The 12,339-nt window shown below is 42.3% G+C and overlaps 3 protein-coding genes across 14 annotated transcripts in view; 1 reads left to right on the top strand and 2 right to left on the bottom strand.

Moving 5' to 3' along the window:
- Nucleotides 1-1,786, top strand: part of MYO1E (myosin IE) — a 112,272-nt gene extending 110,486 nt beyond the window's left edge. For 2 of the 3 annotated variants that reach the window (XM_027644438.1, XM_027644437.1), the window contains exons 27-28: nucleotides 12-181; nucleotides 700-1,786. In XM_027644438.1, coding sequence (XP_027500239.1) covers nucleotides 12-181; nucleotides 700-776 — 247 coding nt within the window. In that variant the 3' untranslated portion in view covers nucleotides 777-1,786. Of the gene's footprint in view, nucleotides 1-11; nucleotides 182-699 lie in introns of those variants that run through there. The other variant, XR_003527830.1, reaches the window with a different exon arrangement.
- Nucleotides 1,787-3,315: 1,529 nt separating this feature from the next.
- CCNB2 (cyclin B2) lies at nucleotides 3,316-8,153 on the bottom strand. The gene is made up of 9 exons (XM_027644454.1): nucleotides 8,033-8,153; nucleotides 7,161-7,289; nucleotides 6,960-7,085; nucleotides 6,404-6,574; nucleotides 6,164-6,322; nucleotides 5,610-5,846; nucleotides 4,633-4,773; nucleotides 3,929-4,039; nucleotides 3,316-3,616 (listed from the first exon to the last, which is right to left on the bottom strand). The coding sequence occupies exons 1-9, from the start codon at nucleotides 8,060-8,062 to the stop codon at nucleotides 3,515-3,517; spliced, it is 1,206 nt and encodes a 401-aa protein (XP_027500255.1). The 5' UTR covers nucleotides 8,063-8,153; the 3' UTR covers nucleotides 3,316-3,514.
- A 710-nt stretch (nucleotides 8,154-8,863) lies between these two features.
- The window catches only part of RNF111 (ring finger protein 111), a 54,994-nt gene continuing 51,518 nt past the window's right edge, over nucleotides 8,864-12,339 (bottom strand). For all 10 annotated transcript variants that reach the window (XM_027644450.1, XM_027644445.1, XM_027644440.1 and 7 more), the window contains one exon: nucleotides 8,864-11,804. In XM_027644450.1, the coding sequence (XP_027500251.1) occupies nucleotides 11,687-11,804 (118 nt within the window). In that variant the 3' untranslated portion in view covers nucleotides 8,864-11,686. The remainder of the gene's footprint in view (nucleotides 11,805-12,339) is intronic.

The following is a 12,339-nucleotide window of genomic DNA, read 5'->3' as shown; positions in this document are numbered from 1 at the left end:
TCTCCCCTCAGTGTTCGCAGGCAGACCACAAACCGCCCCCCCCCAGCTGGAGGAAGGCCTAAACCCCAGCCCAAGCCTAAGCCTCAGGTACCTCAGTGCAGGGCACTGTATGCATACGATGCTCAGGACACGGACGAGCTCAGCTTTAACGCCAATGACGTGATTGAGATCATCAAAGAAGGTACGGGGGAGAAAGGGTTTGTTACTTCAGCACTTGAAGGCACACGGCCAGAAGGAAGGACGAGTCTTTCCAGGCCACCCCACAGTTACCCTGCAAGTTTCTCTGATAGCTCAGGGAGCAGAGGAGCCTCCAGACCCACACCAACCAAACCAGTTCACTCCACAGCGTGTCCGAGACAGATCAGTGACATGAATCACAGGGTACTGCAGAGCTGTAAGTTTAGTCAGAGAGTAATTCTACCACAGATGACTCCCATCTAGATTAAAATCAACCTAAGCCACAGCTGTAGAACAAGAACTAAAAAGTAATCAAGCAGTTCCAGCTCTGGGTCTCAAAAGCAACATCCTAAGGCAAAGTCATGTGGCCAAAAGATGAGCAAGCTCAGGTTCTGCAAACCATGTCCCCTCATTCCTCCCCAAGAAACCTCTCACTGTGGCACAGCTTTGCAAGGCTGCACCAAGAAATGTAACAGAAAGCCTTAAAGAACCTGACTACTTACCTTGCCGTCTTTGTTACAGATCCTTCTGGCTGGTGGACGGGAAGACTACGAGGGAAACAAGGTCTGTTTCCCAACAATTATGTCACCAAGATATAAAAGACTGTCAGAGAAAAATTGGCATGAAGTTACCAGGGGTTGAAGGCCTTTTCCCTTGCCTTCAGGACATTGTTCTTCCAAGATTTGCTGTTCTCAGCAGTGTTTTCCCCAGTAAAGTTGTACATGAGCAGGAAGAGTTACCCACAGCACAGACTGTGATCTTTTGTCTCAGAAGCATACAGCAATGGACATACTGATCAATTATTTATTATATTTAAAACCTGGTTTAAACACCTGATAAGTGAAGAATACTCAAACCTACCATCTTCCTGAAACAGGTGCTTTACAGCCTGGGACCAGGGACTGAGAAAGGGGTGTATTTAATAAGTGCCTTCAGCTGAATATCAGTAACCTTTTTAAATATCTACTGAAGATAATGTTAAATGCACATTTCCTCTAATGCAGATCATTCTGGGGAACACGTTAAGTATGCTGCTACATCAAAAAGATTTAGGCTCATTTGGGATATTACCACCATCTAAAAAACTACTGTGATGGTCTATTTAAGTAATTCTGTACAGAGATGTAATGGAACTGGTTTGTGTTTGCTGATGTGTTTAGGGACTCCAACAGGCACTGTAAGAAGTTAAAAAAGAAAAGCACATAGTACTGTATGCTATACAATGTTGCCTTCTTCAAGATTTATATTATAATATGGCTGGCCCATGTTGGTTTTATGTTTATTGTTTTACCTGTTAAAAGAAGCGTGTCTATAAATGTACAGTTCTGCATAGAAAGAAATTGTATTCTGTATATAAAAACTGAGTATAACAGAAACATGTATGAATGTATTATGTAGTAGTCCACTGTTCTTAGTAGTACTGCTAGAATTTTTATGCCAGGTACTTACAGATCTGCACTATTCCTTTTAAATGGTAAAAGCACAAGTGTTACTGCTTAAGTCTGATTGCCTCCCACAGCAGTGGCTGTTGCTTGCCCTGCAATTACCAGAATTCATGCTTTGCCTTCTGAACCTCCATGAAATAAAACACAGGAAGCAGTTTGCTCAACAGGTCTGTTCTCTGTGCACTTTGTTCTCAGTTCCATGTACAAACTGAGCCCTTCACAACAGTGGCTTTTGGATTTTACTGCACTGAGTTCTAAAGACAAAGCACCCTTCCTTCACTCCAAACCAAATCATTTTCCTGCAGTGCTGTGCATTGCATTTTGTTCTTGTTAAGAGCAGTTAAAAAACCCCCCTGTGTATGTTGGTAATTATGAGTTGTGTGAGCTTTAAGATACAGCTGAAAGTCTTGAATGCCCTCCCTCCTACACCATTGCCTAAATCTAATTCAGGCACCCAGACTCCATCTTCTTTAGGAGATGACTGACTATAGAAGCTGTTTCTGAGAGCTAGAAACTAGGACTTCAGCCCAGGGGGGAATTATATACACACAAGGGATCAACCTTTCAAAAGAGCATGTGCAGTAAATGCTAGGCTTACTTATCCCATGGGAGAGAAGTCTCCTGCTTGAGAAGATAAAAACCAGTAGCTTCAAAATCCTTCCCACAGGGAAGCAGAGAGGTTTTGGTAATTGCTGCAGCACTGGGTTCTTGCCTTCTTCATCAGAGCCAGCACACTCATGAAGAGAAGGTGGAAGAATCATAGAATGGTTGGGGCTGGAAGGGAGGCACTGAGTTTAGTGTAACTTGGAGAATATCAAAAGCTCTGTAATTTACTTTTACTAATTTAACAAATAAATAAGGTATTGAGGTAGAAGAGTGGCATTACTTAAATGCTTGTATTCCTTGTGAGCATACAGATACATTTAGATTAGAAACAAAGAAAAAGTAAAATGTTCAAAGACAAGAAAGAATCAATTTATGGGGGGGTTGACTCTTATCCCAGGCACAGAGATTTACTGGAGAAGTGGGGGCTGGAGGAGAAAAGAAGTGAGGGTGGGCAAGTGAACAGGTATGAAAAGCTAAGGAGGTTGTTCTTTTCAAGAAGTAGGGCGGGTTTTAAGAGCTGAGCTGGTTTCAAAAGGTCTCATCCCTACAGTTCCACACCTACATCCCCTGCACAGTGCTTAGCATCACAGGAGACGCAGAATTTTCCTACTTTAGCTCCCTTTGTTTAGGCACACAGAGAACACATTGCCTTATGCTGACCTAAACACAAAGATTTACAAGGTTAATACCTGTTAAAGCCAGCCTACTTCTTTCCCCTAACTTGAAGGCAACAAACCACCAAAAAAAAACCAAACAAAAAACCAAACCACCACCACCAACACAAAAATCAATTCCTGTATACTTCCTTGGGACAAGGCACTGAAATAAAAAACATATTTAGTAGTCTTTAAGGTATACCAAAAAGAGATGAACTGTCTGCCTGCTCATTCTACCCTGAGGAGTGAAAGTAAGTTAATAAATATAATGCATTATAGAAAGCCTGGAGAGTCTCACTGGAAACCACTGTGGAGAATAATCATCCCCATTTACCTGCAAGTTATATCAATCACCTATTTAGTCAAATGTCCTGCTTGGCCAGCAGACTGCAGACATGTCTAGGGAGTACCTTAGAGAGTCAGACTCAGTGTTGAAAAGACAGGAGCTTTATTTATTGGTAGGTAGAAAGTTGTGTTACAGAACAAGTTTAAAACGTCACCTTCCGGGCGAGTCTGCAGAGTCTGTGGGAGGGCTGGAGAATTCTATGTACAAAGAGCAGTGGTTTTGCCTCAGCAGACAAGACAAAGTGCACACACCCCCCCATCAGGCCTTGGCTCTGCCCAGGGTCTTCATAGGAGTGATGCAGCCAGGTCCTTGATTATCCCACTGCTCAGCTGAGGGATGGTGCTGATCATCATGAGTTTGCTGCTTGCATACTTGTTCTGTACAGCCTGCAGGGGCAGAGGGACAGTTACAAATGACTTGCACAACCAATACCTATGTTCAGGCAGATGATTTTGGGTCAATTAGCCTGACTGCCTGGAAAACAAGCGAACAAGACTGGAAGTGAACCAGTCCAAAGTAGCTAGAGCACAGTTAGTCTGAAATGTTTTGGTGTTAAAACTAATGCAACAGCCTCTCACAGGCTTGTCAGACCAGCATATGCTTTCAGATAACATACAGAATATTTACCTAAGGAGCCACAACATGCAGCAAAGACATTTTAAAAACATTAAAGAGAAGACTTAAGTCATTATACTCACAGTGTATTTTGTTAACTTTTCATTTACTTTGACCACGTTCTTGGCCATGTGTTTCATAGTCATCAGAAGACTGTCTTCTGCATACCCAGTGTAGTATTGTTGCTTTGTGCCCTGCAGCAGAACAGTAGGAAACTTGAGATTTGTGAAGGGGGAAGTGCTGCTCAAGGCACAGGCACTTCAGGCAGCAAACACCCTTACCTTGAAGCTAAGCCTCAAGTGCTGGAAACTGTAGCTGTCAGTTTAAATGACAGATCCAGAGTAACTTCTGATGTGCAGAAGTGTGGACATACCAATTTCAAGGACCATATTTCTACACTGCAGAGGATTTTAAAAGAAGCACCTTTGCAAGAGTAACCACTAGCTGAATTACAATTCACTATGCATGGTCCAGGATTTCATCATGCTACATATATTGCAAGAATTATGAACATCTACCTTTATTTACAGTGTGACCTTCTATGCTTTCAAGAGAAAAATCCTTTCATACCACAGTGTTCATATTGAAAAAGACAGCTGAACAGCCTAATGTATAGTGGCAGGTAGAAAAAGAAATATACCACTACAATCTCACTGTCATTTGAGCACCAGCATTTATTACCATTATTACCAACTTCAACACAATTTTCTGAAGTACTTGTTTTAGTGGTTCATTTCCATCGACTGAAGAAAAAACTCCTCACAACAAGTTTGATTAAAATACTTACCCATTTGTCATGTCCCAGGATCTTTTGGGACAAGCATAATGCAGCAGCTGCAACCTCTGAAGGACGATGGTGGACCATGTCATAGTCTATCAGTGTCAGCTCCATCAGGTATTTTGCCAGAGTGTGTTGCTTAGCATCAGCCTACCAGATTGAGAGCTTGTTAATACACAAGGTTTCACTTCACTTGATCAAAATCATTCAGAATTGGTTATTGTATTCAATAACAAAACAAAAATAGTCAGCAAAATCTTTACTGCAGTCTAGGGGCCATCCTCTCTAACAGGCATTCATCTCCACATCCAGACCAGGGTCCCAGTCAGTCTAGACTAGCAGCCACCATTTGGAATTTACACACGAAGCCAAGTGAGGGATTTTAACAGAAAACTGCAGCATCAGGTGCTGCAGTGCCCAACTGGGGATACGTGTGCTCCTCTGTAACACACACCAAGGCAGGGGAAGGGTAAAATGACTTAAGGAGAACCTTATTACATCGAGTTACCCGGTGGTGTGTTGAGGTAACTGGAAGCCCACTTCAAGTGTGGACAGTTCACCTGAGTAACTACTGAGGTGGGGAAAAAAGGGCTGGATCAAAGAGAAAGCTTATCTTTTGATTCTTAAATAACAGTATTTGCAACCAGAAGTTACAAATAACTGCAACACTGCTAGTGTTTTAGGAGTAAATACCCTGATCAACAGGATTAAAAAGATTAAAAGCAAGGGTTCTGCTCTAAGGTATGTTTAATGTTTAGTGCCACTAAGACTGAATGCAGACCCCAGTAAATACAAACGTGAACGGCTACTGGCTGCCACGGTGACACTGCCGTGTTACTCCACACGGTGGAGTTTCAGAGCTGAGTATTTCCTGACAAAGCATTTAAGCAGAAGGCAAATAAGATCACATGATGAAAATGCCAGGAGCAATCCTGACAGACTTTACAAATACAGGAAAGTGCTAGATAACAAGGACAAGCACCCACCTCCCCAGCTTTTGATGCTCTTCTTAAGAAGTGGATTGGAAGAGGTCGTCCCAAATCAAAGTTCAATTCTTTAAGAATAATCATCTCCATTTCTCTTATTTCACTGCTGGTGTAGGCATTGTCAGTAATGTAAACAAAGTCTGCTACATCAGGACACAATATCTCTTCGTATTTTGAAGCTAGAAGCATCGCTGTTACACCCACCAGCTGAAGCCTCTTGCGAGGTACTGGATGACTCTGCAACACAGGGATTTAAAGAGCAGGACCCAAAATGTCAAACTCTAAAAAAACAGATTCAAATTTATCAGTTTACTATAACAGTATGGCAGTGCTCATCCTTATAACATAAATTCTGAGTCAGAAATGTCTGTATTGACAGGCTCAAAAAGGGAGGCAGCCTCAGAGTTAAGATGCTACACTACAATAGCTCTTAGACAGAGAGCAGATTTTGCAGGTTCTTAGATTTACAAAGAAAGGATAAATCCCAAACTCATTTAAAAACACAGCAATTGAATAAGTCTTCCGATCTGAACCCGAGCTCAAAGGTATCTTACTTGTAAGAAGCGATCTATGAGCGCAACACACATGTACAGCGTCTCCTGCAGGAGGTGGAACCTCGAGTGGACCTGGACCAGCCAGTCCACCAGGATTGCTCTCATGCGCCCGTTGATGGTCCTCCCGTCCAGGTACTGGGGGCGGACAGACTGCTGCAGCTGTGGGGTGGGGGAGAGAGCTGTGTGAGCAGGGAGGTCACCCCACGCTGCAGGCAGCGGTGCAGATGCGACACATCGTACCTCAAGCTCTCTCAGATACAGGTAGATGTCCTTGACATAGTCACTGCACAGCTGGGGATTCTCTGAGTCCTCAGCATCAATGTCTTCCACATTGTTGAGCAACACGTCAGAGAAGGCTTGGCACAAATCCTCCTCTTGCATGGATACATCCATAGGGACAGGAGACAAAGCCTAAGGAATACACCATACCTGTTAACACGTCTCTACTGCTTAAGTTTCACCGTTCCTTTGTTTCCATGTTTTTCCCATTACTACCGTAATTTCTTTAGACACAGGCTGAAACCAAGCTTGCACTGTAGTGCAGCAAGTTTTCACTGAGATGTCACACAAACAGAATCCAAAGACCTTCTAGTAACTGCCAGCTAAAGCAGAAACTTCATCCAGTACTTCAACAGCTTGTTCTGCCACTTGGAACATCAGCCTGCAAGTACAACATGCATTAAACCAGAAACTCAGTACAGAGGCTTTGCTTTTTCAGCAGACAAACTATTCTGAAGTCAGAGCTCCAAGCTGCAAATCAAAATTAATAAGCAAAACAGAAATCATCACTTCCTACCTTTGGAACATCAGTTTCCTTAATTACTTGATTCACAGCAGCTGGAGCTTTACACAGTACAGTTCCATTTGTGGTCTTGCTAGGTCCTTTCACAGGTTTTATGGATGCTTTGGGGCATTCTGCTCTCTGTAGTGAAAACAACTATTATTAGTACAGTGGGGCCAACTCTTCCCTAGACAAGGATTTCAAACGTTCCTTTACCTTAATTAGGCGTGTTCCTCTTGTTGTAACTTTATTTCCAATTTCTTCCAAGGCAGCCCTTCTGCCAGGAAGGTGAGTTTTTGCTTTACTTCTAAGGTCAGACACAGCATTCTCCATCCCTCTAGTGACCTAAAACGGTAAATTCCAAAAGTCAGAGACTAACGATTTGCCAATGCCCAACTCCATTACACACTTACCACCACTGTACCCGTGTGCCCCCGTGCCTGCTATCCCTTGCTCAACCAGCTTTTATTTCCTACATTCATTCAGAGGAAAGTCCTTACACATTTTGTAACTATAGCGGCACTCCCAAGAAGACGCAAAAAGCAAGTTCTTTGTTAGATATATACCATAAAAATTAAAAACTAGGCTAAAAAAATCCCTAAAAACACGCAAAAATCGATACCCTTTGTTATGCACAGCGAAGAAGCCACCAGGGTTGAAGTTTCTCGTGAAGTTCAATTTAAAACCTTAGACGATCACCAGAGAAAGGTTCTGTAGTTTCTTCCCACACCTCCCCCATTCCATAGCTTTAGTTTTATCGCTCCTGTTCCGCGGGGGAGGCGCGGGTGGCCCAGGCCGGGAGCGATCCGGGGGCAGGGCCCGCTCTGCGGGGCACGGGACAGGCCGCTCACACCCCTCACACAGCCCGGCCAGGGCCCCTCACACCTCCCACAGCCCCTCACCACGGCCCAGCCCGACCGCTGCCGCACCCGCCCCAGCACCGTGGGGTCCCGACCGGACACAGCGCCCAGAGCTACCTCCCCACTCTCGCAGGGCAGAGCCCCCGCCCTCCCAGCCCGCGGCCCCCGCGCCGCCTGAGGGTAAAGAGGCCCACGGGTGGATCGGCGGCCCCTCGCCGCGGTACTTACGGGGACGCGTCGCGCCGCGGGCAGCGCCATGGTCACGGGCAGTAGCGTGAGGGACCCGCTCCGCTCCGCAGCACAAACGGTAGCCGAAGCCGCACGCTCCCGCGGCTCCCTTTAAACCCAGGCCCGCTCTCCCATTGGCTAACTTCGTACAATGCACGCGTCCCATTGGCCCGCCTGACCAGGCTCCGCCCCAGCAGGAAACGGCCCGAGCCGTTTCCGGTTCCAGGCCCTGAAGGGGAGGGCGGCCCCGCCCTCGGGGATCGGCCCAGCCCACGGTCCCAAAAAAGGACGTTTTAACCCCAAAAGCTGCGGCACTGCGGGGAACGGCCAGGTAACAGCCGTGTACAGCTGGGGAGAGGCCCGCGAAGCAGTGGAGGCACCTGCGCTTCGCATCGAGGTTATTATGGGTGGCAGCACTGCAGGACCAGCGGGACCACCCAGAGCAGACCGACCTCGTTCAAAGGAGCAGCTTCACACAATGCCCTGCAGGAAACCAGTCCAAAGAGCTGCATCTTACAGCTTTTACTTTAAATTTCACTAAGTTAATTTAATAACGAGTCCCGAGATTCAGAGACTTGAACACTACAATAGTTGCCTAAACTGACTGAAAAGTCTAATTACAATTCTTATGCAATCCCCCCAAATTGGCTTTGAATTCCAAAGTTCCAGATGACTGCTTATCCACATAATTAATTGCAGCTAAACGTCGATCCTTCACTGAGGTAACTTCTTCCTCAGTTAGTACCCATAACACTTAATACATGTACCCAAAGGAATGTTTATGGACCAAGAGGAGACAAAGGAAAAAAAAAAACTTGCATAAGAAACAGATTTTGAATGATACCAGTCTAACATTTTATTTATTGCATACAAAAGGATTTCTTTTGACAATGGAGTTTTATATGAAAAGTAATTTGATGCATACTGTTGAGAATCTTATCTTCAAAGTCAAAGATGCTGCAGAAAACTTAAGGCAATGCATCTAAGCATATAAAGCACAGTAAGTGGTGGAAATTTTCAAAATGAAAAGCCTAATCTTTCTCCTTCTCTTAAATTACGGTTAAGTCACAACCTTCTGGAACAGAAGTAAGCTGCAGCTTTTTAGCCCCTGCAATAGCATTAAGATCAGAATACTGTGATTCCTGACAAAAGTGTTCAACATCACATTACAATGTTATGCATACATTTAAAAGCAAGACAGTATCAGTAGCTGTTATAAAACAAATCAAATCATGGACCACTAAAATACCTCTAGTACCAGGTACTCAAATCAGATCCATAAAATATTTCCAAAAAAAAAAAAAAAAAAGAAAATGAAAAAAAGAAAAAATCCCCCAAACCTGTGCTTCTTTGTCCTGTAACAAAGCCAAAATAGATTCTATCAGATACCCGGCGTCTATTATTTTAGAGGCCCTGGGTTTTTTGTCCCATGTCTCTCAAGTACCTTCTTGGAAACTTTTAGAAGTAAATATCATCAGTCCTCAAACAATAGTGGTCAACTAACTTCCCTTCTTTTCAGTCACTGGAAAACAGAAAGTGTCTGTTCAGTCCTTCCAGCTACTTTTATTCATTTTTAGCAAGGCAGCTCCAACTCCAGTCACTCTGAATTTCCTACAGCCACCATGTTCAAAAGCTGTAGCAGAAACCCACGGGAGGGTTTGCAGCAGTCAGATCCTGGGCTGCCTCTCTCCCTCATCCCCCATTTACAAGCGCAAAAGTGGTTTTAAGTTCAGTTCTAGCAACACAATGAAGCTTGAGAAGGTCCATTTATCACACACTTAAAGCCTCAGTGCCAGAGGTGTTAAGTTTGTTGCCAGCCAAAAAAAAAAAAAAAAAAAGGAAGCTGCTTGAACCACACAGAAACAGGCATCAAATTAGATATGGTAATATTTATAAATGTTTTTTAGTGTAAACATAACAGTTCGTCTTCTAGATTTACTGTAAACCATTGTACACATCATCTGATTATGAAAGACAAAGACAAGAGAAACTGAAGGTATTTATTATTCAATCCACTTACAAAGCAGGTGGCTTAATGCAAGCTAATTGACATGTTTATCTATGATCCCCGAGGAACATCTTTTCCAAAGTGACAGTAATACTGTCCCAATGTTTTTGCACATTTGCATTTTGCAATGTCGAGCACATTTAAATAAACTATAATCTATTATACGTGAAAGAATGTTGATAAGCAACTTGGATCCCGAAGTGGATTAAAACCTCCTCCAAAGGCAAAACGTTAGTACATTATAACTTAATTCTATATACTATATTATGCAGCAAATCTTAACTATAGAAAATACTTCAATCAGTGATGGACTGTTGGTAATTTATAAAGAGGGAATCTATGATCAAGGCAAAAACTAGGTAACCACATAATTTGTGTCTCAGTTTCTACAGAAATTTACAGGCTTTCAATTTACTAATGAAAAATAAAAACAAGAGACAAGTGGATTTAGCTAACTTTATTAACTTTAAATCTAATAAAAATCCCAAGACACGCCTGGAATCCTTAGAAATTCTATGAATGCATGTATATAAACCCAAACAAAAACCCTGCAGCTTTAAGTCCTTACTGAATGGTTTTATATTAAAAAAAAAAAACCACAAACCAACAACAAAACCCAAACAGCAACAACAACAAAAAGGAAAAAAAAAACCAAAAACAAAAGAAAAAAAAACAACCCTCAATGTGCGCAGATACTTCAACTTAAGTTAGCAGAAGACCAAACAGATTCTAAGCTCCTTTTCCATTTCCCTAATAAGTCTTTCAATCTGCAAGTATCTACAATCCAGCTAACTGAAATCAACATTTAGTGTTCACTAGAGCTGTTTCACAGCAGCATATATTTAAGTTAGGGATTCAAATTTCTAGACATAGAAGAAAATGATAAATACAATCTGAACAGCAGTCTAAATGTTTAATATTGACATTCAAATATATCTGCATTGTGCTGAAATTTTAAAAACAAACACAAAAATCTGATCAGACAAAAACTCTGGTGATGAGTATGCTATATGTATCAGTCAAACTGAATATAGTCCATATTCTGTTCCCAGTATTAAGGATGTTATTTGACTCAGAACTGATATTGTAAATATACAGCAGCCATTTTTTCCTAATTAAGGAATGTCTCAATACATAATATTATCCTTTTCTAGATGATCTTTATACATTTAAACTAAAATATATGATTGATTAAATTAAGGAATTCGAGGTTAGTAATGAGTGAAATCATACTTTCAAAGCTTGGTACTACATAAAACAAACCAAAAGAAAGAGACCACACAATTCTACTTACTAAAGCAGCTAATCTTGCCTGCAAGTTTGGGGTCACAAAGCCCATAATATGTGCAAACAAATGCAATACAAGGAACCATGCAAAAATACAGTAATGAATTGAAAGAAAAAAAAATGTAAAACCTAAAAAAAAAAAAATAATAAATTTTTAAAAAATTATAAATACACTGAAACTCAACTGTCTTCTACAATAAACTGTAGGTCTAGCATTAGTTGTACCATGTAGCAGAGCCAGCACTCTAAGGTTCAATGTTCCAAATCTGCGCAGGTAAGTCATGCCATCTTTGGTTGACTGCAGTACCAGGAGGGATGAGAGGGAGCGAGCGGGAGGACAAGAGTTCTGGAAAGCAGTGTCAACTTTCACTGGGCAGCTGAGCCTCAATGTCCACTCTGCAAATGGGGCACTTCTTGTTAGTAATCAACCACTGATCTACACAGACTTGGTGGAAAAGGTGCATACACGGAAGGCGCCTGTCACCAGAACAGAGAAACAAGGGTGTTAGTGCAGCATTTCCACATCCACACACACGGCAAAAACACAACCTGGCTTTTGCTACTCGGGGCTGTTCTTTCTGCAGGTCCATGCTTTCCCAAAAGTTTCACAGCCTTTCCAGTTGAACCTTCACTCTGTCTAGTTCCAAGAAGAAATGGATATGGGCAATGAAGTCAAGCATCAACTGGATTCCACTGTATTAGACTGACTGAAATCTGTTATAGCTTAAGTAGCATAACTCCAGAAAAACTAGAAGTGACAGCTGTGATTAATTCAGGGTATCAGCTTGGGCTCATAACACAGGCAGTCAACTTATGAAAAACTAATAAAATAACCTACATTCTACCTAAAGACAAGGCAGACTTAACAATGTGTGTTTTCAGTTGCAACTTGTTTTATTTCATTAGTTCAACAACAGACATTATTTAATGGTAACTGTTCACCCAGGCAGTCCTGCAAGTGTGCCATATTTGACTGTGGTGTCGAAGCCAGAACATTTAACATCACATTCTG

The sequence above is a fragment of the Corapipo altera genome, unplaced genomic scaffold, assembly GCF_003945725.1.
Source record: "Corapipo altera isolate COAL_440 unplaced genomic scaffold, ASM394572v1 50, whole genome shotgun sequence".
Taxonomy (NCBI): Eukaryota; Metazoa; Chordata; class Aves; order Passeriformes; family Pipridae; genus Corapipo; species Corapipo altera.
This window is presented reverse-complemented; position numbering and strand designations above follow the sequence as displayed.

Excerpts from the sequence above, each read along its gene's own strand:
- CCNB2 (XM_027644454.1), bottom strand. The coding sequence starts at position 8,062 with ATGGCGCTGCCCGCGGCGCGACGCGTCCCC. Across the intron at positions 6,323-6,403 it reads TGTATCTGAGAGAGCTTGAG|CTGCAGCAGTCTGTCCGCCC; the intron begins GTACGATGTGTC and ends CCCACCCCACAG. Across the intron at positions 4,040-4,632 it reads TCCTGGGACATGACAAATGG|GGCACAAAGCAACAATACTA; the intron begins GTAAGTATTTTA and ends GTTCTGCTGCAG.